The sequence below is a fragment of the Balearica regulorum genome, chromosome 2 (assembly GCF_011004875.1).
Source record: "Balearica regulorum gibbericeps isolate bBalReg1 chromosome 2, bBalReg1.pri, whole genome shotgun sequence".
NCBI classification, from domain to species: Eukaryota; Metazoa; Chordata; class Aves; order Gruiformes; family Gruidae; genus Balearica; species Balearica regulorum.
In genome coordinates this window covers 52,970,342-52,995,231 of record NC_046185.1, presented here as the reverse complement: position 1 = coordinate 52,995,231, position 24,890 = coordinate 52,970,342, and the positions used below count along the sequence as shown (strand labels likewise).

The window sequence follows — 24,890 nt, the reverse complement described above, 5'->3', positions numbered from 1 at the left end:
TAGATGTCCTTAAAATCATTGTACAGGCTGTACAGGAAGCCTCTATAAGGGGATCCAGCCTTCAAATTTTCATGATCAAAAGGTAGCCAGTGCAGATACCTTCCTTAATTTTTGTTTCTGCTTGTCTGGAGCAGACACATGGAATGGCTTGTATCCTTTTTAAGTACTTTTCATGCTGTGCCATGCTTGTTCACTCTGCCATGCTTGAGAACTCTTCATTTTTTCCCCCTCTTTTTTTTTTTTTTTTTTTCCTGTTTATAGGTCTTGATTCCTGTCAACAGCAACCTCCTGTTTTTTTCTCTTTCTTTCCTTTTGGAAACTCTGCTTTTCATGTCATAATTTGTGGCAACTTTATCCTCTTGATCACACTGATCAAGTCCTGCCATCAGACTCTATCCTTATACCTGAATAAAAAAAAAAAAGAAATTATTACAATCCCATTACTAGTGTACCACTTCTATTTTTCTATCCTGTTAATTATACTTACATTCAGTTATTTGTCAAAGGCTGATGGAGCTCTGTCAAGTTTGTTGGTTGTTTTGTGGGTTGTTTTTTTTTTTACATTAAAGTGAGTATTTTTTTATTTCCTATATCAGCCTGAATGTTGTAGAAAAAGTAATTCAGGATTAGAAAATAGCTCAGAACAACATTTCAGGTTATGTATATCATAGAAACCTGTATCCTTTGATACACCTGTATCTGGTGTATCCTCCACCAGGTACAAACATGGGGGGAAGAGGATTTCATCACTAGGAGCTTAGGGGAAAGCACTGGTTGGAAACTTACCACTGAAGGGTTATTGGGGTTCCTAACTGGGAGAGCTGGATGCTGTACAGATACTGTATGGACTCCTTCCTTGTACCAAGAAGGATGCAAAACAATTCTCAGCTCTCTAACAAAAATAGCAAAAGTCAGAAGTTACAATTATGACATGCTATGGGAAAATATGAGGACAGATGAAGTACGTCGCCAGCCCTTAACACTAGCAGAGCATTTGTCAAATAGAAATTGCCAGGCACTCCTAGAAAAGAATAACCTTCCCCACAAGAGGGGATAAAATACCCAGTAGTCTCCCAGCTGGGAATGGTTGGATAATATTCCCCATCCCTAATCTGGCAGTTTAATGCTGGGTGTTGTATGAACAGGAAATGCAAACCTGTCGATTTGTGTGATAAGGAGCAGTTGCTGAGCTCTCCGCTTGATATCAAGTAGGACTTTGCTTGGGGACAATACCCCTCCTTCATGTTGAGTTACAACCTGTATTTGGTAGAAATATGAAGTGCTACCTACTCCTTCCCTATACACTGTTCCAAGGAAGTTACTCCCTTCTGGTTTTTCCTTTCTTCTTTCTGTGTATTTGGGGTTTAGTGCTGTATTGTGCAGATCTTACCTGCCTTTAGACCAGTCACCGGTGAACTATGCCACTCCTCTGGTGGCTGAGGGTACAGGTATTTACTGCTTCTAATTCTGCTCAGCCTCAGGGTTATCACTCTTAGTATTATTATTCTCTGTGAATAGCAGTGGATTCTGGCAGCAAGCAGTCCACAAATTGCTCCAAACAGCAGAACCTGTTTTTCAGCAGATTCATTTCATGTTTAGTCTAGAAGATGGTGTTTAAAAATATGCGAAATTGATTCTTAAAGCTAACCTGTGGGGTGATAGTATTGCATTGCTTCCTGCTTGAAAAATGACATTTAGAAGCATTAAGTTTATAAAACTGGTGAAGATTTAAGGAATTTTTGAAGTTTAGACGATTTGAGACTTAGGAAAGAAATCCTATTTCTGCTGGATAGGGAACACATCTAACTTTCTCTCAGATACAGCTTCCTATTTGAGCTTATGAGAAGTGAGAAATAGGAGGTTTTACGTATTTGTAAACCATTAGTTTAGATCAGTATAAGAAGAACCAGAACACTGAAATGAGTAAGAAAAACCACATAAAAGGACTTCAGATACCTCTCCCCCACCCTCCAGGAGAGGAGACTTTCTTCCCTTTCTCTTTTTTTATGGGAACATGATAAAATAGATTTATTTTAAATGTTGGTATTTTAATTTTTTTTTTCAAGAAATACCTGTTTTTATTGAAATTTTCAGTTGGAGCTTGTCAAATGTGTGTTGAGGTACATACTTCAGCTCTTTTAAGCATGCTGCTTATTTTTGAAGATGAAAAGTTTTGTCACTCCAGTGTTTCTATCAGGCAGCATGAATTCTTTTAAAATATTGTTAATTGTTGTTTCCTTCATTATTACTCATAACTTAAATCCTTCTAACCTGTGACCAAAATTTAAATAACTCATGGAAGTTACCAAGGAATAAGTTGTTTGACGTGCAGGCTTGTGCTGAAACCCTAATATCTTCCCCCCACCCTTCAGTGTTTCTGTCTTTAACATTTAATTAAAACGGAAGTTTTCCTTCCTTCTGGCAATACTTTTGGAGTCAAAAGAGTATGGCTAAAAGCTCTGCTTACTGGTGAGAAACAAGAAAATTTTCTACTAAACAGTAGTTACTGAGCCTGAAGAGAATCTTTAAATATACGTTGTGTACTCCTGAAAACAAAGTACCAGAGTGATTGAACACAAAATGGCCAAGGCATTTTACTAACCTGTTTAGAAGAGCATTGTGTGAACCTGTCGATAAAAACTGAAGGATGTCTTTGTGCTGTGGTGTACCCCATTGTAGCTTAACAGTATTTACACTACACAGAAAATGTCAAAACTCTCTTCTATTGCTCTTTGCTTTGTTCTTTGATTACTAATACTCTGTTTCTTTATTAAAGAGAACTCATAGCACTCCAGTTGTTGCTCTAGCATCTCTTCACTGTCCTCTTCACGCCCTTCTCTCATCTATCACTGTTTCATTTTGTATCCCTTACAGTGGCTAACTTATCAAAGTTATCAGCTGTGTTCACTTTGCACATCTTTGGAATCTGTTTTATGTGCTGCTGGCTAGTTCGTGCTTGGATTGTTTTGCCTGCATGGTAGGGTGTAATCTGAACTGGAAAATGCTAACTTAGAGGGAAGGCCCATTGCCTAATATGGAAAACCTCTTAAAAAGATGAACAGAAAACTGATGTCATCTTTAACGTATCCTTAGAAGATGTCTGAAGACTTCAACATTTTTTCATCTGTATTTTGATAAACTTCCCCATCACAGGAGATGCTGAGATGGTTCCCCTTTGTTTCACTCCATCAAATAAGAACACCCTCAGGAAAAGTTTGTCTTTGACATCTTTTTCAGAAATGCTTTTATGAACTGTGTTTAAAGCCCTTTCCACAGTTGTAAGTGGTAGAGGAAAAATCAGCAGAAGATGAGTCCAAAGGAAAACCAATAAGGAATGGTAAGCAAATGCTATGTGGTTTTCCATTACATGTCATCATTGCAGGTTTGGTACACCCCATACATGTCACTCTAATTGCTACTCTGGAGCTGGAAAGAATTGAGTAGTTTGATTCCTTAGGCAAATGTAGCAACATGAACATGAGGGAAAGTAACAACTTGGTTTTTAAAGCAAAGAATTAAGATTTTTTTTTTTTTCTTTTTTTATGGTAGCAGGCTGACAAAATTGCTAGTGAAATGCCCACATTTGGAAAAAAACTTTCCTGTTGAAGACAGAGGATAAACCTACTTTGCAGAAACCAACCCTGGCCTAGGACAAGTGACTGCAATCTCCAAATAAGCCAGTTTTGCCTCCCAAGACAAGAAGAAAGTGAATGCTTTCTCTCTGTGGTGTGCTTGCTGAGGTACAGCGGAAATGTCTTTCTCCTGCAGACACAGATGAGCTTGGAAGGTAGAGCTGCTGCATGGCTGAGCTCCATGCACATTGCAAAACATAGTGCCAGGTGCTCGCAGGGTAGGTGATGAACAGGGCAATGGAGTATTGGAGAGAACTTTAAGAAACTCTGGGTAGGGTAATGGTGAGACTCTTACTGTGTCCTGTTGTCTCCATTTTCAGATGAGTGATAGACTTTTTTCCCCAAATTTGTCTCACAGCTCCACATAGTTGAGAGTCATGCCTCTTTAACATGGCAAAATTATTATTGTACTTCTAGCAAGAAGGATCTGGACTTTTCTGTTCTAGAACAGTACTGAAAATTACCTGAGAATCATAAGGGACAGTGGCTGCTGCCAAAATAAATACTAGAGTCTCAGATGGGCCCATGTGAACCTCATGAAGTTCAGCAAGGTCCTGCACCTGGGTCAGGGCAATCCCCGGTATCAATACAGACTGGAGGAGGACCTAATTGAGAGCAGCCCTGCAGAGAAGGACTTGGAGATATTGGTGGATAAAAAATTGGATATGAGTTGACAATGTGCACCTGCACCCCAGAAAGCCAACCGTATGCTGGGCTGCATCAAAAGAGGTGTGACCAGCAGGTTGAGGGAGGTGATTCTGCCCCTCTACTTCACTCTCGTGAGACTCCACCTGGAGTACTGCATCCAGCTCTGGGGTCCCAAACATAAGAGGGACATTGAACCGTTGGAACAAGTCCAGAGGAGGGTCACAAAGCTGATCAGAGGGCTGGAGCACCTCTCATGTGAGGACAGGTTGAGAGAGTTGGGGTTGTTCAGCCTGGAAAAGAGAAGGCTCCGGGGACATCTTATTGTGGCCTTTCACTATATAAAGGGAGCTTATGAGAAGGATGGAGAGAGGCTTTTTACCAGAGCCTGTTGCAATAGGACCAGGGGCAATGGTTTTAAACTGAAAGACGGTAGATTTATATTAGATATGAGGAAGAAATTTTTTACAGTGAGGGTGGTGAGACCCTGAAACAGGTTGCCCAGAGAAGTTGTGGATGCCACATCATTGGAAGTGTTCAACGCCAGGTTGGATGGGGCTTTGAGCAACCTGATCGGTGAAAGATGTCCCTGCCCATGGCCATGGGGCCTGGAACTAGATGATCTTTGAAGGTCCCTTCCAATCCAAATCATTCTGTGATTCTATGAAAGAAGGATTAAGAAATATTCCTTACCTGGAATATCACGTATGTTCTTGGTGATCCTTGTTAATGGGAGGCACTGAAAAAACTGAGAGACCTTGGAGAAAATGAGGTGGTTGAGTGACTGGAAAGCCACTTGTTAGGCTGGAGTCTAGTGGGACTGCATCAGTCTTGCCAAGGGCATCTGCTTTCTTGTGCAGGGAACAGGAACGGGGTGATGGTAGGGCTCCGAGGCAAAGGTGGAACAAGATTGCTGGCTGGATGTTGGTGTTAAAGGTGGGACAGGAGGCAGGTGCTTCTAGTGGTTACTGTGTTTAAAATTTAGGACTTGTCCAGTGTGGGTGAACTTTCTGTAATTGGTCACTTTGAATTTGAGCATGTGCATACATTCAAAACCGTAAAAAGATAAATTAATTTAGGGCAGCCCTATGGCCTCTGTTGTGCAAGATGCCTGACAAGCTAATTAAGGTAATTTCTCCTGGTCTTTTTGCCTGTGAATACTATTATATCTGTCAGTGTAGAAAGCAATGGAACAGCAGTAATGATAGCTATTAGGATAATAATTCTTGTTTAGTTAAAACATCATCCAGCTCTTTCCTTTTAATAAGGGTGTTATTTAGCAGGTGTCATCTTTTTTTTTGTTTAATTTTGAATTTCTTTACAATTTAATTGTACTTTTCACTTGTTTTTTATGTACAAAGGAAAACATAAGCTGTTGAATCATGAAGAACAGTGTATGTCTGTAGTTGTAATTGTTTATACATACTTTTACTTTTTGTTTTAGTCAAAAGGTTGATATTTCCCAGCTGGTGGCTTGAAATTCCTGTTGTTCAGCAAAGAGCTAATTGCTGAAGGAGATCTGGGTATATGGCCCTTGTATAAATGAGTGGCAACATTTTGTCAGTAATTGGATTTAAATACTTTAATTACTGATTTTTGTTAACATGCTAATCATGTCAATTATATTCAGATAAAATAGCATTGAGAATAAAGGAGGATTTACTTTCAACTTAGAGTGACATTTGGCAAACAGTAGCTGGGAAAATTAATCTCTACAAAGCAGGTATGTGCAAATGTAAAGTAGCAGTGTGCCAAACACACACCAAATAAATTATGTCCGAGTTCCGTGAGATTCCCTAGCAGTGTTCCTGAGCTATAATTTGAGTGGATATAACAGTCATTTATTATAGGATCTTTTTTTTGATTCATCTTTTAAGTTCCTTTGAATCTTCTTTTCCTTTATATTTCTAAGTTGACTAAATTAAGTTCCAACTGGATTCTTGCTGATACTGAATTCCTCTGTCATCTTAAAATGTAATTGCCACTTCAGCTGTATGCCCAGCTGAGAAGATGAAAAATACTACAGATTAATAAAAATTTCAGTATCTCTGAACTTCTGAGAGCTTGCAAATGTTGTAGTCCATTTTTCATATGTAGTTCATAGTTGAACTTCAAAAGAAATTACTTCTTAAATTTTGATAGAATTTTTCAGGACAAAAATGCTGCAAAATTTTCTTCTACCATGTAAGTTTTACTTCACTTTTTCTGTAATGCAGATGTCCCTTGGGAAGGTGGTTTGCATACTTCCTGCTGCGAGACCCAGAAAACGTAATGTTAGTTTACTTTAGTAAACAATATTTAAAAGTTGCTTTTCAAATAACTTTTGGAGGGATCCTTTTTTGGAAATAATATACTTAAATAGAATGGTTGAAAACTGAATGTATGAAATGTATGGAGTACTGTATCCAGCTCTGGGGGCCCCAGTACAAGAGAGACATCGAGCTGTTGGAGTGAGCCCAGAGGAGGGCCACGAAGCTGATCCGAGGGCTGGAGCACCTCTCCTATGAGGACAGGCTGAGAGAGTTGGGGTTGTTCAGCCTGGAGAAAAGAAGGCTCTGGGGAGATTTAATTGCGGCCTTCCAGTACCTGAAGGGGCCTACAGGAAAGATGGAGAGGGACTGTTTATCAGGAAGTGTAGTGACAGGACAAGGGGTAATGGGTTTAAGCTGAAGGAGGGTCGATTTAGATTAGATGTTAGAAAGAAATTCTTTACTGTTGGAGTGGTGAGGCACTGGAACAGGTTGCCCAGAGAGGTTGTGGATGCCCCCTCCCTGAAAGTGTTTAAGGCCAGGTTGGATGGGGCTTTGGGCAACGTGGTCTAGTGGAGGGTGTCCCTGCCCGCAGCAGGGGGGGTTGGAACTAGATGATCTTTGAGGTCCCTTCAAACCCAAACCATTCTGTGATTCTATGAAAATGTTCTATGGTACCAGGCATACTTTTTGTTGTTTTCCAAATAGGATTCAATGAAAAGAAAATCTTTCTATTTATAAATTGCTTCCTAAATCCTGTCTGGAATGGGCTAGATAGTTTTGACAAGATATGACATGCATGTTATTGTAATCTGAAACAATCTTTTGGCCAGACTTCTTGAATATATCAGACTTTTAGTTTTTAAGGTAATTGTAATTATTTACAAATTAATAAAAATAGTTATTGCACTGAAAAAAAACCAAAAACAACAGAATTGCCCTTTTCTGCTAGCATTTATTTATTTGACTGTGTACTTAAATGTTCAAGACAATGGAGCAGCAATAATGCTGTCTAGACAATATATTGGTTGTTTTGTCTGCGGTGTCATCTGTTGTCAGAGAAAATGTCTTTGTGTGGTAAAGGCTTGAAATTGTATGGCTAGACATTGTAACTCTAAATTTTAAAAATGGTCTCATGTATATGCATTATCTATTTCAGCACATAAAATTGCTTTTGCAATTCCAATATTTTAGTTAATCTCTCCCTTGTGATCTTGCCTGCTGGAATAAAGAAAATTAAACCATTGTTGTTGCATATTTTCCACCATATGCCCTAGGTTTGTCAGTAAGTTTTTCGTTTGGATGTACAACAGCGTGAATTATTTTTCACTCTTTCTGGATGTGAACAATATGCTGACTTCACTGAAAATTCAGAATAAATCCTGAAAACAAACTTTCTTAAAATAGAAGTTCTATTTAGCATTTTTTTAAAATGAAATTTAAACATGTAAATTTGACATATTTTGTCTGCTCTGGAAGTTAGAAGCAGCTCCCTCTGGCTGTCAGTCAGGTACCCCCGGCTAGGCATTGTGCCTGCTGCAGGTTGGTTTAGGGTGGTTGGTATTTTGGGTGGCGGGGGTGGTGGTGTTTGTTTGTTTTTTTCCAGCCAGCATCTTCTTTCTTTTGTGCTTTCTATTGCCTTGCACACAGGGTAGGCATCTTCCAGCTGAAGTGGAGATTGCTCTGTGAGCAACTGGAGGACAAGGAGGTTGATGATGGGAGTGTGCTTTTCAGATGCTTGAACAGCTTTGATGAGGAAGCCTTGCTCAAGTGTATCAGAATAAGTCAGGCTGCTACAGTCACGCTTGGAAGATCTTAGTCCACAGTTGGCTGTGACACTCACCCCTTGTGGGTTTTCAGAAACCTTGTCTAAAATGGAAAGTTACAACGTTTATATCATTATAGTAATAACTATTTTTATTTTCTTGGATGTGATTATTCTGACTTAAACCAGTCAGCACAAAACAATTCAAGTAAAGGCATACTTATACCTGAACACAAATCCTGTGCAGATGTTGCATCAACATCACTACATTAGTTGAAATTCATAAGCTAGGTCACACCTGTAGGACTTTTCTCATGTAGCAGAGTCCCTGGTCTCCGTCTAACTGTGGACTTTCTGAGCCACAGATTGGTGGAGGCTGGAGCAGTCTGTGCTCATCCTGCTCCTCTCATCTTGAGGCACCTCCTGCTGGTTACTCATTCTACAAAGAGCCAATCTTATTTGTTGTCAGTCCATGCCCAGGCCCATGGTGAAGGAAATGCTCCTGGTTAGAGGCAAAGGCCACTATTGAAGACAGGATACTGAGCTTAGATCTTCTTTGATTAGAAGTGTCTTTAAAATTACAGTAGGCTTGCTTTGTTCCACTTCTAGTCTGTCTTTCCTGACCACTTACTAGTCTGATTGGAAAATCCACCTTTTCTTGCTATGCTTGCATACATCTGGTCAAAGCAAACCTACACTATCTCAGATAGTGTAGCCGAAACTGATTATAAACAAACATTATTTTATCAGTCTGTATTTTGCAGAGCCAGCCATGCGTCATCCATGACATGACCATTGTCTCCAATATGCTCCTGCAACCTTTGCCTACCTTTAAAATGAAAGATCACCTCTACAGATTCAGCTGTCCAAATACAGAGTGAGTGGGTGGAGATCCTACGTGTTTGGTCCAGATGAAAGGAAGATGTGATCAAAAGGGAAAACTGAGAGTGCTCACATTTCTCCTGACTTTGCCTCACTGATAATCCTTAATTCCACTTATTTTTTATTAGAACTTGTTGTCACAGTAGTTAATTTTTCCTTCGACTGTGTAACCTGGCATCCAATAGGACCTTGCAGTCTGATGGCAGGGCCTGATGCAGATTGGTAGCAGAGTTGTACTGCCTGCTGGGGCAGCTCCATCTCCTAACTGTTAGTTCCAACAAGGACAGTAAATGTTTCTTCAGGAGAGAAGCCTTTGGGATGATTCAAATTGGAGGACTGGAAATCCTCAGTCTCCTTCATAGATATGATGTCCAAGGTCTGATACAAGTCTCCCACATCTAAGCCATTCAAACCTCAGAGGAAGCACACTTCCAACAAACTTCTTGTCTTCCATTAAAAAAAAAGACTAGAAATTATGGAAGAACATGAAGGATTGAAGGACCTTATTCTTTTTTTATGCAATTCCTGCTTATCCTAATTTTCCAGGTAGTGTTTTGAGATCTGGTGTTCCTTCAGAGCACAGTTGTAGTGATCTTGTCAGCCAGGTAACTAGCTCCTCTAGTAGAAGCATCAATCTCAGTCATTAATGTAATGCAAACTTAAAATTCTGATTCCTGTAAAAAACATGAACAGAAATATGTAATATTTCAAACAGCTTTTAACTCTGAAATACAAAATGTCCAACTAGAAAAGCAGTTTTATACTCCTCGTTTTTTCTCTGTTTGCTACACTGGGTTTGCTAGCTGTAGCTTTATTAGCAAACAATCTGTAGTTTGTTCTGCTTCTATGAAATCAAAACCATTACCACAGCAGCCCCTGAATTTTTCCATGAATATATTTGTATTGTCATGATAAAAGCAGAATTTGGTCTGTAGAAACATTAGGATCAAAAATTTCAGATTGCATTAGTCAGTGATAAAGAGGATTTTTCTTTACTTTTAAATATATTTTTAGTGTATGGGCAACCTAAGGTCTGTTTTATAGTTATTTTTCTGGGTAGAACTGCATGAAGATGTGTAGCAAACATTGAAATTCTAGTAACCTAAATCCTTGCTTCAGTATCTTTTTCCTTTTAATGCTTCTTCCTTTATCTTCACTTTTGCTCCTTATTAGATCATTAATTACAAGGTCATGTCAGTTGCACTTTAAAAGCATAATGATGCAGACTCTCTAAGGTCTCATTACACTAATGTTATTGCTAATTATAAAACTGAATCCAGTAGAACATCGTTCTTTGAAATGCGATGGGTTGTTCATGGTAAAATAAGCAAGCTTTGCAATTAATGACAGCTCATAAAAAATAAATTATATCACATCATAAAAACTGCATAATTTTAAAAAAATATATATACTCTACAAAGAACACAGGGCAATTCTTTAGGTTTTTTTCCTTTACAAACATGGCAGGTTGTTTTGTAGACAGAAAAGGCCACCCATATTTTCATACCTGTTAAAGATGGACTGAATTAATTGAATGTTATAGTATTGGCCAAAGGGGTTGTTAGTCTGTTTTCCAGTTATCTTTGTTTCTTTCAGTCTATGTCATCTCTAATAAATGAGTTTTTGATACCACCGGCTGAAACCAGCTGTTTGGCGGATACTCTGCATTGTTTGCCTAGTATACGAAAAGCTGGTATAGGTTGCATGTCTCCCGTGGCATACGGAGTCAGCTCCGCACTTGTTTGACCAAATAGCTGTCAGCTAATGGATCCATTAGTGAATTTTCTGCAGAATATCCTGTGTTCATCATTGCATGAAATTTTAATAACTTTAAATCATGACTTGAGTTGGAAGTTAATGTAAGATATGCTTCACATTCGAGAAGTGAAGGCGCTTCTTTTCTTGACAGAAACAATTTAATTTTTTTTTGCTAACGCTGAGAAGTGAAGGTAGAATAGCAGTGGAAATCTTAATTTTTTTTTTTTGTCTTTTTATTAGCAATTTGTGAACCTAAAGTTAAATTCTTTTTTATGTTATGTAGCAGAGGGGTGTGGTTTTTAGTTGAGTTTTTTGTTTGTTTTAAGGCAGGAGGATATTTGCAGTCTTGCCGTATCCTTCTGAAAAGAGATTTGACTTGCTCATTCTAACTTGGCTCTTTCTTTGTAGTGAAAAATGACTTATGTGCTCTTTTTGGCTGTATGAACAATTTCAGTAATCAAAAGGAATGGAAAAAAGAAATGTTGCAACCCGCCCTTCCCCTTAGCAATTTTTCTTTTCCCTACGTCTTGCATTTAGTTTTTGCACAGTTTTAGTATGAGAGGTTGAAAACAGAGCACCTCCCTAGAGCGTCTTTCCCTTTGTGGCATGTTGCAATGGCTACGTGCGGCTGTTGTTCTGGCCTTACATCATGATGAAGTCTCCAGAAGGCATCTGGGGACGTGCTATATCGTAACAAAAGTGCAAGATCAGAAGAGTACCTCCAGCTGGCCCCAAGAGGAATCTCATTTTTCTTGGTTTTTTTTTCTAGCGAATAGGTTTTGCTATCAAATCCATTCCAGCAAATGAAACGAATGTAAGGCTTTCCCAGCTTTTGGTCTTTGGGGTTTCAGAGGCTAACATCTAGCCCTCAAAATCTTGATGCCAATGAGTAGAGTAGGGGTAAAAAATGAATACGGTGGCTTTGCAGCCTGCTTTGCTCTGAGGCAGCTAACTGTAACAGATTGTCAATTTATTCACTTGAGTTAAAATCACCTCTTTCAAAGAAAGCTCTAGCATTTTCCTTCATGCTTAGTAGGAGACCTTTGTTGAAGCACTCCCAAGAACCTTGTGTCCCAAGGAACCAGTGAGTAGGTAACTTCTGTAACTATCAACTGGAAAGATCAAAGACATACTGGATGAACGAGTGGTTCCCTTGTGACACCCACCTCTCCGGGCTGGATGGACAAGGCTGCAGACACCCTGAGGGAACCGTTTGTCAGTATCCTAGGATATGATGACTCCTGAGGAAAAACTCGGGTTTTTTTCTTGGGCTGATAGGTCATCCTTCTGAAAGGAAAGCAGAAGAAAACCCGACAAAGACTGTACTGGCCACGCTTCTCAACTGTTGTTGAATAAAGCTTTCCTTGTGATCTGGCACTCTGCTATCAAATGGAGTTGGGAAGATAAGAGGGCAGCATTAACTTTCTTGGAGCTCTCTTGTTTGACCTCTGTCATTATCTGAGGTTTTAGAGTATTGAATGACAATGGACTTTTGCCCTTTGTATGACTTCTCCAAAAAGCCCAAGTCAAATTAGGTGTCACTGAATTCTCATTTGATGTCTACTTCCTGGAGTACTCTCATTCTTCTATTGATTTTTGTGGGCATCCTGCTAACCTTCAGCTGTCCTTCCAGTAATCATTTTAGCTTCTGTTCCTTCTTGAAAACATTCTAACATAGGATTGTTTTCATCTAGAAAGCAGAACAAGACATCTGTGCTTTTATTCCATGCCTTTCTGAACATGATTTCTTGATAGACCTCCAGCAAGCTGATTCCTACCCCCCTCCCCCCCCCCCAAATGCATGGGCATGCTCCTCAGAACCAACAGGAGAGTATTTGTTTCAAAGAAAGAACAAGTTGCTGAAGGTACTCAAGTAGTTCAGACACTAGTCTGGTCTAAAATAATGATTTAATTAATGAGAAATCAGTGGCTTGTGAATAACATACCTTGGGCCAGCATTTCTTTGAATAGATGGGCTTCTACAGGGCAAACAGGAACTTCTCATCTGTATCTATTTCTGAAAAGAGTTTGGTGCTTCAGAAAGGGAACTGTGAATTTTGTGACGGAGATGTATTCCTTAATATTTTGTTGCTGGTCAGACAAAGGGTGATAAAAATAGTTGTAAAGTTATTTCAATTATATACATTTTTGATAAGAAATGAGAAATGCAGTACGAGAATAATCAAATCCAACATTGCGTACCAGCTGCTTAGGGATTTTTTTTTTTTTATCCAGTAATTTATTACAAGACTAAACAGTAATGTCATTGGGTTTTTCCACCCATAGGGTGGGCAATAATTTTTTCCTTCCCTACTACTCACTCTTGGTTTATGTCATCTTCCCTCCCTCATTCCTCTTAATTTCTCCTCATAAATCCATACACAGTATTTTATAGTATTTTCCACCTATGTTTTTGACTTTTTAAAACTAAGGAGTTTGCTTCCTTAATTTTGTTTTGTGGGTATGCAGTTATAAAAGTAGAGCTTTTGAAATTTTGTCTGCTTATTTCTGAATGTCTTTCTCTTTGAAGTGCTGTTTAAATCTCTGTTGTTAATCTCTTTAACCCCTGAAAGAAGATTACCTTAACAGTGAAGTGGCTGGGGAGGGGAGAAGCAAGGCAGAGGCTGACTCTATTCCTCTAGAATGAGTCCAGGTCTTCAATAAAGGCTTTTCTTTGCAGTACTCAAGTATACCAGTGGTAACTTCTTGTTGCTAATCACAGCTTAAGTGGGTGAGCACCTATGGGTGATAGCAGTTATAATTGCAGTACAGGGCAGTGTTGTCACCAGCCATTTGGTCAAATCAGCAATACTGTGGGCAGAATCCAGCAGTTTTACCAGACTTGGTAAATTTATTTCTTTATTTTTTTAATCTTGAAATCTTACCAGCCTGTTACAAGTTAACCAAATACCAAAAGTAAAGGAGGAAAAATATTTGTGATGAACACATAATCGTACAAATGAACATACATTTCCCTCTAATCTACTTTATTAACATAAGTAGCGTGCTGGACTTTTGAATCATGTACAATGCTTAATTTTCAACTAAAGGAAGGGAATCAGTACTATTAGCAATCCTATTTTCACAAAGGTGATTGGACGTTTATTCAGTGCTAGCAGGAAACTTTGATTGCAGTTTTTTAAAGAAAATCAAAGAAATAGGCCTCAAAGTAAGGCAAGAATTCACACTAGGCAGCCACATGGCCCAAAAAAATTGTTCTAATTACAGCATCTATTTGCAGTGGTAGAGAAATTAAAAGGATGTGATTGGGTACTTGATTGACTTGTACCATCAATTAACAACTGGCTTTTCTACTGTAAATTGCAAGATTTCTTTTGTAAGGTATTTAGACACATTAGATTCTTCGTGCATGTATTTGAGTCTTGGTCTATTAACATTTGTGCACAATTGGTAAATTGGCAATAATCGCATCAGAAGTAAAAAAAGAAATGGATGCGGTGTGCTTTTGTGATGATTCATTATTCCATGTAAAACTCTTAGACAAGATTTGTAACAATGCAATTATTTGACTTTGCTGCTTGTTTCTGCACCAGTATTGTATTACATTACAGCGTTAGGGGCTGAAATAAGGCAAATATTCTTAATTTTATGAGCAGGAAATTTCGTATGGTGTTTTACCAGCTACAGACTTTCCTCTTTCCAGGAACTCTGATTCACAGTTCTTGAAAATTACAGTATCTTTAATATTGTAATGGTTAGTTATAGGAAGGGAATTAGTTTCTCTCAGTGAGACTATGTTATGGCAGTGTTTGTTAAGTAAGATTTACTTTGTTACATATTTCTGTGTCTGATAGTTAACAAGGAAAGAGAGAATTGAAAAGGAAAAAAATAGGGAAACTGTTTCCCATTGTGTGTCTAACCACTTGTTAGTTACGCTCCATGAAACTATTGTTGTAATTATCAAAAGCCGTATTTTTAATGCTTTCAGACTGCTGCTGTTTATTCTCTTAACTGATTTGTTAGAGAATGTGGAGCAGTAGATTTCCTGCTATTTCTGTGGAGGTTTCTCTTTTTGAAGTTAAAGTAATTTTTTTTTTCCCCAAGAATACAGGAATTTTTATGCCAGACTAGTGCTGCATCTAATAGAGACTCTTGTTTTCTTCCTGATTTGTTTCCCAGCTGGGGTAAGCCAGAAAATGCTTGCTCTCAGTTGTCACCACCTGATAAATGGCAGGTGGTGACTTCTTAAGACCAAGTAATTTTAATTGTTGGCGACACTGATGATCTCCATCAGCAGGTAATAGGTGTCCCCCTAGTAAACAGCTCTGGCACAGTCTGCCTGTAGTGGGAGCTGGTGGCAATCTTGGGCCATCAGGGCTATCACTTGTCACCTGTGTGGGCACAGTTCAGTTTCTAAACTGCTACAGATAATGTAATTACTATTATAATTTTTTCCCTAATTCTAGTTAGACTGTAGAGCTTAACCCTACCCTGTGGCCATGAATATCCCATGTTTGTTTGTGAGTTGCTTTTGGGGGCTGGCAATGGATGCAAACTGCTCTACAGCTTTAAAGATATTAGTTGTAAATCACCAGCAGGTCAGGACTTTATTGCACAGGTGCTTAAAAAAGAAAGCAGGAATGCTCCACTTGTTTTCTTCGTATAATTGCTTTGGATTTGCTTTATATAATTGACTCTGGATTTGTCACCTCTGTTTCCCCTTCCACCCTGCTGTAGAAGTCTTCAGCGTCTTTTCCTCGTCTGTTGCCTAACTCCTTTTTTTTGTTCTTTTCTTTTACTTTTTTACTGTTTACAGTCCACCAAGGAACTGGGATGAAGAATAATCCAAATGTGCTGTTAGTATGTGATATTGTAAGGGAAAATAATGGGGTCTTCTCTAGTCTGGGAATGGTTTAGATTTTATTCCAGAACACTTCTTCATCGGACTTTGTAATCTGTACATGGTAGCAATTGCTGGGGTTTGGGATTTTTTAAACAGTAATAAATGAGCATTTTTGGTAACTTTTTGGGAATCTTTGTTTTAACTATCAAAAGATGCAACGTGGAGATGAACTCAATTTCTTCCTCTCATTCTCACAGAAGCAACCATGGGGTGCATTAAAAGCAAAGAAGATAAAGGTCCAGCCATGAAATACAGAACTGAAAATGCTCCAGAACCTGTTATTTCCCACGTCAGCCATTATGGATCAGACTCCAGCCAAGCAACACAGTCACCGTCAGTAAAGGGATCAGCAGTTAATTTTAATAGTCATTCCATGACTCCTTTTGGAGGGCCCTCAGGAATGACACCCTTTGGAGGAGCATCATCCTCATTTTCAGCTGTGCCAAGTACATATCCTAGTACTTTAACAGGTGAGTGTTACATAAAACACTGCTGCTATTCTTATTATTAAAGCGTGACATTCATATGCAAAAAAGTACTGTGACCCCTTGCCACACAGAAATAAATTGTACATTTAAAATAAATTGCCTTTTAGCAATTTCTGATTGTCAGTATCTTTAGTGCTCAGACAATAATTCAGCCTGTATTTACTAGTCACTGGGGCTTGGGGATTGGGTGTTTTGGCTTTTGGTTTTGGGGGAGGGAGGTTTAGGATCACAGCACAGAGATATTTAAGACTTATTAAAGGCAGTAATGGGAATAGTTGATAAAATTGTATTAGAAGTTCTAAGCTATTGAAGGGATGCACATGGGATAACGGCTTTAAACTTTTGGAGACAGGTGCAAAATGAAAAACTTCAATTTTGAGGAAATTGATATTTTAAACTGATTTTCAGACTTATTTGATTAGCTCTAAGTTACTTATATCAATGCAACATTGAATCTGTTCATTTATAAAGCTAAACAGGATATGCAATATGTGTGTACTTTACTATATGAACAATATGTGTGAAACAAAACATCAGAATTTTCATTATTGGTGGTCATATTAAAACCAAAGTTGAAAATGTAAAAATAGAATTTATAGGATGCAGAGACCTTCTTGGCTGAGATATAAAATCTCTGAAGATACAGCATTTTAAAGCAATGTGCACATTTGATGTTATAAACCCACCTTTATATCAAAATCTTAAAACTTCATTACAAAAACATTGATTTTGTGCACATGGTTGATTTCAGTTGTTTTGCTGGCTATATTTGAGAGGAAGCTGTTATTTATTCTTTTTTTGTGCAAGAGAGAGGAGAGAGTAGTGTATTCTAGAAGCTTTAGACAGACACTTCACAAAACATGGTAAATAATTCCTTATAGGTCTATTTCTAGTTTTCCCATAAACTTCTAATGTTAGCACAGTTACAGTGCTTAAATGTTTACTTTGTTATAGTGGCCTTTAAAAATCTTTTAAACACAAGAAATTTGAGATCCATGAAAACCCACTGTGGCCTTGACATTAAGCAATTCAGGAAATGTGAATTGTCAGGTAATGATCACTTCTTATTCCCTTTTTGGGAATTTATTAAAAACAATAATTAAAATGAGCATCTATCCTGTCTCAAAATTTTTGAATCAGCTCTGATTCCCTGTTTTGGATGAACATATGCAGAAATTAAATAAGAGCAGCATTTCTTTTTATTCGTTAGCTCCACTAAGGAAAGTTTATCATGCTTCAAGAAATCTTCATCTCCTCCAAGAACCTCTGTGTATTTCTTCTTACTAAATCTGGTTCTTTGTTCATGTGGGAATCTCCAGCAGTGCGTGCAGGCACTCCTGGGCATTAGCAGATATCAGGGATGTAGCTGCCCCCCAGGTACCACAAATCCTTTGCTACAGAGACCAGAAGGGATGTCCTCTTGCCTCTCCCGGTTCCTGCTGGTAGTTAAGCATGTTATATCTTGGACCAGAGTCAACAGGAGAGATTTCCCCTGAAAAGATGGTCTCCTGTCTCATCAGTGTGAATTCAGTTATCTGCAGGCAGGCTGATTTGGGGGAACAACCCCATCATTTTGTGATCAGTTAAAATGATACTGCATAGGTAATTATTCTTCCTCCTTCTGTAAAACCAGCCCATCCACAAACACACACACACTTAAATTAAAAAAAAAAATGCACCAGCAATTGTTTGGTACATTCAGGATGGATTTTTCAGATCAAAGTTGGGTGTTTTTGTGAATGAGTAAGATGACGAACTTCATCTGGCTGTAAGCTTTCTGTATTTGTGATGAATAAAACACTGGATCCTATCCTGTGGGCCTTTGTTTCGCAAGAGAGGAGAATAGATGGGCTTGTCAAAAGGACTTAAGCGTCAGTAGTACTTACCAGTCCATCCGTGTTGTCTGACAAGAGGATGATATGGTTGTCATCAAGACCTGCAGTGCGGCTGAAAAGAGTTGAGCTATCTTTTATTCTTCTAGAGCAGAAAAGGAGAAGAAATCTGAGTTAGTCACGCTGCTCCTGTATTACACATTCTCAGTCATCAGATACTTTGAATTCGTAGAATATTACTGAAAATCAAAACACAAAAATAGACCGCTGTTCTTGCCTTTCATGAAGCCACGTAAGCACTAGCGCATGAGAATGCAAAGAAGTTTTATGGTAGCTGAAGTGTTGAAATAAAAAATTTCCAAGGATTATGTGTTAGCTTTTCCAATTCTTTCCTTAAAAATAATTAAGAGTACACAAATATTGATAATTACTGATAATTCTCTTATTGCATGGTTTACATTTGAATCCATTACTTTGACTAGTGCTACACTGCCTAGAGGAATTAATCTCTCTCTCTTGTTCTCGCGTTAGTATCTTTCTAGATGTTGTACAGTTTGTTTCTAATTTCTTGGAGTCTTCTAGTTTCTTTATATGGTGCTAAAAACTTTTGAAGTATTGTGACTTGAGAGTATTGATTTTTTTAATCTGCTGAAGAACTCTCTGGGGATGGTTTATTTCTCTAACTTTTGGGTTCTGGTTGTGTGAATATGGTATGTATCCCCACAATTTTCTTGCTCCGTGTAGCAGTTTGTGTCATCAAAATAATGCAGTAACATAGTGATGCAGGCAAAAATTGGTAGAACTGTGTTGATTTTTAACTTGGATTCAGAACTGTTAACTTCTAGGGAATATTCTAATTCATTTTCAGTTCATAAATCACACTTTAAAAAAACTCCGTCACTTACTCTAACCTCCTATGGGGATTTTTTGTTGTTATACCTAGAGGAACTGTAAATTCATTTCCAGCTGAGGCCTGCTGAGATAGTGTAATTACAGGAAGACTCTAAATCAAATGAAAATATTCCAGTGATTAGGAGCTCTTACATCAGAAAGTATTCATTGTAAAAGAATATTAGATGTAGACAATACCCGTTGCATTACGTATTCTTCCTTTCTGATCAGAGTCATGTTAATTGTAATTAAAATTAGATGCAACATGTTTCTGTTGGTGGTCTTCCATATATGTCCTGGTACATACATATGCATGTTAGAGATGTAATATTATACTTTTAAAAATAAGTTATTGCTTGGACTATCATTAGGCTTCCTAAATGTCCATTAGACTGTGAAATAGCATTTCTAGAGCTTAAAAAGTCTTTCAGAATTGCCCATCTGCAGTTTTCTATTTTAACTTTCTTCTAATTATGGTACATAGTTCCTTATTTTTGCTCATAGCTTGTACATCTCATATAGCCTTTTCTCCTTTCCCTCTTTCAGCTCAGTTTTATAGCTTAGTTCTTTTAAGCATAGAAAATGTTTTCCTACCGTAAATATAGGAGCCTTCCTACCATCCATCTCTCTCACTTGTGTCCTGTTTGTGGGACATGTTCAACAACGTGCCCTATACCAGAAGTGAGATGGGGAAGCGAATTCCTTAGGGTTGGTGAAGTGCAGCTGCTTATCTGTGACCTCAGTCCTTGTTCTCTAGAGTAATGCACTGATGGGTCATCTGCAGCAAGGGTCTGCTTCACTGGTGGGGAGACTCGATGGAATTAAAGAACTCAATAGTCCTAAAGCAGAGAAATGTCTTTGTCCCCAACAGAATACTTTTATTTGTTCATTATTACTCGATTACTTGAGTAGATCTTGATGTGTAACCCCAGAAAGTTGGGAACACTTCAGTTGTTTATAGCTAAGTTCAACAGGAAACTACTTCTGTAAAAATTAGTGGCTGATGGTTCACCATTGTGGTGTTGTAGGATCTTCTAGGATTGCACTTGTTAACAAGAAGGTAACTTAATAAAGAAGCCAGCTTTTTTTTTATTGCTGATGTGTTGCACAGGTTTCTGTATATAAGTGTTCTAATTATTAATGTACTTCCAGTGATGTATCTAGCTGCCTTTTGTGGTGTGAAAGCATATTTTTAGGGTGTTTGTTTATAGGCTTTCCTCTGTCTTAATAAATGAGCTGATTATTGATCCAGCTTCCAAAATGAGATGCAACCCAGAGTGTTTCATTGCTTCCAAATCAAAATTGATGAGTTGCTTCACAGACAATTTCTTAAATCAAGTGTTGCAGCGTTACTGCTATATAATTTTTTTTCTTTTTCCTAAGGTGGTGTTACTGTATTTGTGGCCTTATATGATTATGAAGCTAGAACTACAGATGACCTTTCATTTAAGAAAGGTGAACGGTTCCAGATAATAAATAACACGTAAGTGTTCTCATTCACAGACTTCATTTGGTTGTTGTTGGGAATAAATAGATCCTCAGCTCTTCTTGAAATCTGTGTATCCTATTTCAGTGAAGAGCAGATGGATTATTCTTTTTTATTTTATTTTTTATTTTTCTTGAATGCATGCAGTGCTCAACAAGCATGAGGTTAAAATATTGATACTGGTAAGACGGTAACCTTCGGGCTGAGGTAAGGGTTTGGGTGCATATGTAGAACTGTAGTGACTGGGGCAGGCCCACGCCTCTTCTCCTCAGCTGGTGGGTGGCATCCTTCCTCTCCCCACTCCAGCGAGGCACAGCTACCCCCTTCAGGACAGCAGAGGTGGAGACGCATGCTGTCCTATCCCAGGCTCTGCACCTTGCCGGTTCTCTCTGACAAGTTTCCATATCTCACAGGGAGGTGAGCGCAGCCGGCAGCATGGCACTGCAAATGCTGGAGGCGAGGACATTGCCATGGAAGGGACCTCTCGCTGTGGAAGTGCGTCTAGCTGGCCCCCACATTTTGGCTGTGTTAATAGTTCTAATTCATATATGTAGCAGTTTTCATTTGTCCAGATCTCTAATTTTATTTGCTGACTTCATGCTTCCTTTGTTGCTCACTATCAGCATACAGGCAAAGTGATCTGGGAGAGGCAGATGAAGACTAGAGAACTGGGAAGTTTATTTACACATCTCTGCCATAAAACATTTTGTTGTAGGTTTGCATTTTGCATATATTGATAAATTCCTTTTACACTAAAAAACCCCCACAAAAACCCAAATCTTTAAAGTACAGAATTCCACTAAGAGGCACTCGTGTTTCTTACAATGAAAAGAAAAATCTATTTAGGTGCAGCACAAACTATTTTAGATGCCTTTGTAATTGAAATAACAAGTTACCTAAATTTAACCTGCCTTTCACATGTGAGAATGTTATAGGTGTTAGGGAATGATATATTGTTTATTTGTGGAAGAGATAACTGATTTTTCATTGCAGGGAGGGAGACTGGTGGGAAGCAAGGTCCATTGCTACGGGAAAAACAGGCTACATCCCAAGCAATTACGTAGCTCCTGCAGACTCCATTCAAGCAGAAGAGTAAGATATTGTACCCTGTCAATCTGTTCTTATTATCCATTCCATTCTTTGTGCCCTATGGTGATACTATTCCTTTAATTTGGTATATGTAACATTTAAGGGTAAAGTAGGATAATACTACTAATTAAGACAGCAATGCTACTTGGATGATGTCAAAAGGTATAATTATAAGTAAGTGTGAGGTGGACACTCATGCAAACGTTTTATGCCTGCTTGCTATAAGTAGGGCTAAAGGAAAAAGGATGGGAAAATGTGATAAGATAAAAATTGGCAGACATGCATTGTATTTCATATAAAGCAAAAATGGATGTGTTTTAGTTAAAGACTTCACAAACCATCAACTTCAGGTTTTTATCCTTATTTTTGCCCAATGCTAATTCAAGATCAGCTATATCCTTGGTAGCATCTAATCTTACATTCTAAAAAAAACATTTGTGTGGACAGTTATTGCTAATCTATTAATCCATAACAAGTTTTTTGGTGAGAAAATTGTTAGGCACACTAAGAACTACTATGAATTGGGGAAATTGTATTGGTTTGGGTACCAGCACTTCCTACATTTATTTCCAAACAAAGATCCCAGAGCACTTAAAGAACTACATAAGAGTTACTGTGGGAACTGTGAATTGGGGTACAGTTTCAGGTGATACTTGTTCCGAGGGATTAATTGTATTTGTTGTACCAGAAATACAAAACTCTGCAGCTCTTGCTTCAATAATACGGGCATAGTACTGCCAATAAGCAATTCTCTGATGCATGATTTGGGCACTTCTGTGTTTGCTACTGCACTTCTGGGAAGAGTGCCCGATTTCCAAGATGCTTCCTGAATCTCAAGCTGAGACTTTAGCATGTTGCTGCTGCTCTCACCTGGCTCTTTGCTATTGAAAAGTGATTGCATCAAAGATGCACTGTTATGTTATGCCCTTGAGTAGTTTCAGCTGCTTATAAAATAATTGGCGTGAGATTTTTTTGAAAAAAAAAGTTGAGGGTTTTGTGTTTTGTTTTGTTTTTTAAACTATGCACTAAAAGCATATTATCATTACAACAGTAGTAGTAGTAAAATGGAAACGATAGCCTTTTGCGAATTAAGAATGCAGTGTTTCTGCAAAGAAAGTATTGCTCCTAAAGACAGGCAAAATGGAGTGGTGGGATTTGTCATAGGTTTATGTGATGACTAGAGGTGAGAGTGAAGGGTGATGAGCAAGCACCCTTTTTTAAACTGACTATTTTAAAGAACTAGTGCTAATTTTATTAAATATCACCACAGCATTTGGAATAGCATTTATTTGCTTTAGAGTTCATTTGTTAAACTTGGGTTTTGATAGTGTTTGTAAATTTTGTGTTATGATTGCAGTTGGAGTTACAAGTGCAAAACCAATACGCAGCCCCAGATTGCTAGGATTTTCTTTAAGTGCTCTTTTCTAAGCCTGAAGGCATTTATATCAAAAACTACGTGTGACAGGATCTGTATTATCTGTGTGGCTTTTGAATGATGTCTGAATATAAATGTTTAAATCTCATTAAAAAACCCCAAATAAAGCTTACTATTATTTTACAGGTAATGAAATAAAATAACACTTTATGATATAGTTTGTAAATTGTAGTCTGGGGAGAAGGCATTTTCATGCGAAGTAATTACTGGGTTCTGGTTTGTTTCAGTAAGATTATAGGTTACATCCAAATTGTCTCAAGTGTATGTGCTGTGATACCCTATTCTAACTTTGCACATCTACTTAAACAGTCAAGCTGCAAATACGATAAAAAATAAGAATAAGTTTCAAATTCCCAAGTGATTGCACAGGCCATTCTGTTCATAGGCCAACAAAATGATCCCTCCTTACCTATGTTCCCCGCCCCTCCACCCAAATGTTTCACCTACAAAACCATTGTTTTGCAGCAGTTTCAAATACTACTTTTCTTCTCCCCACACTCATGAAGCCAGATTTGCTTAATGCTATGACAGTCCCAATTGAAAATGTTTGAAATTTACACTTTGCATCCTTTTGAGACTTCTGAGGTACACAGTCAAAATAAAATATAGTTAGAAGTAAGTGTTACTCCAAAGTCTGGGGATTCACTGGGAGATGGACCTTAAAATTATCACTGGCTCAAGACAGAGCTGTGTGCAGGCTGCTCATCAGGATGAGCATACTTTGGGAGTGTAGAAGAAGAAATTCCTTTCATGAAAGAACTTAAGGAAAGTAAAAATGCAGATGTTTTAAAATGCCCGTGTACTTTCGGTCTCAGAATGATGCTACAAATGTAGTGTTACTCGAAGGCAAATGATAACCTACCACAGGGTTGTTTCTAAACAATCAATAGAAAAAAGTGCTCCCTCTACTGAGGTACAGAAGGACAGGAGGCAATAGAAGTTGAAACAGGGGAGGTTCCAGCTGGATAGAAGAAACCTTTCTATCCTGAGGACAGACAGGCAGGGGTACAGGTTGCCCAGGTCAGCTGCGCAGTGTCCATCCTTTAGGGTTTTCAAGCCTGGAGTGGACAATGCCCTGAACAACCAGGTCTGATCTCACAGCTGACCCTGCTTGCAGCAGAAGGCTGGACCAGAGACTTCCCAAGGGCCTCTTCCAACCTTGAAAGAACCTGCAATCTGATGATATTTATACCCATCCACTTTTCATTAAATAGTAGTTTTGAACATATAGCCGAAACTTCTTAGAGAAGGTAATTTTGGTTGCTGCAGTGTTTTGAGTGTGCTACTAACACTATTAACTATATTAATAATTTCATCTGATTCAGCTTGACCTGTGAACTTTTTAACCTGAAGGAAGGTGTTACTTTCAATGATGAGTACTGTTTATGTCCATTGTTAAACCATGAGAAAAACATAGTATTTTCAGATAGAAGCTTCTTTATGTGTATTTTGCAAACAATAGAAACGGAAGTCATATAGAAATAGGTCATCGTAATCTTTTGATTATAGTAGTTACTATTAAATTACTACAACAAGCTGCAGCCCAGTATAAGTGTTCTTGAGATGTCTGAACATGGGCTCCACACTGTCAGCTCCCTGCACGTATTTACAAAAGCACGGCTGCCCCTGGATTGGCATTCCTGCATCTCTGGAAATCTTCCTCAGTTGTTCTGTAAAGGACTTAAGATGAACTTCAGTGCATTGGCGCTGGGGAGCAAAGCACGCAATTGCCCAAACCTTTATTTCAATTCCAGTGTGAAACTGTTTATTCCTCATGTCCCAGACTCCTTGAACTGGTGTAGCAATTGCTATAGAAGTCTTTACTTCTGTTGATCTGTAACTGCTTTGGGATATTAGTAGTCCAGTCAATGCTT

At 38.3% G+C, this 24,890-nt stretch overlaps 1 protein-coding gene across 1 annotated transcript in view; it reads left to right on the top strand.

Moving 5' to 3' along the window:
* YES1 (YES proto-oncogene 1, Src family tyrosine kinase) overlaps positions 1 to 24,890 on the top strand; it is a 55,081-nt gene that overhangs the window by 18,432 nt on the left and 11,759 nt on the right. The window contains exons 2-4 of the mRNA XM_075744266.1: positions 15,993 to 16,265; positions 20,390 to 20,489; positions 21,486 to 21,584. Coding sequence (XP_075600381.1) covers positions 16,001 to 16,265; positions 20,390 to 20,489; positions 21,486 to 21,584 — 464 coding nt within the window. The 5' untranslated portion in view covers positions 15,993 to 16,000. The remainder of the gene's footprint in view (positions 1 to 15,992; positions 16,266 to 20,389; positions 20,490 to 21,485; positions 21,585 to 24,890) is intronic.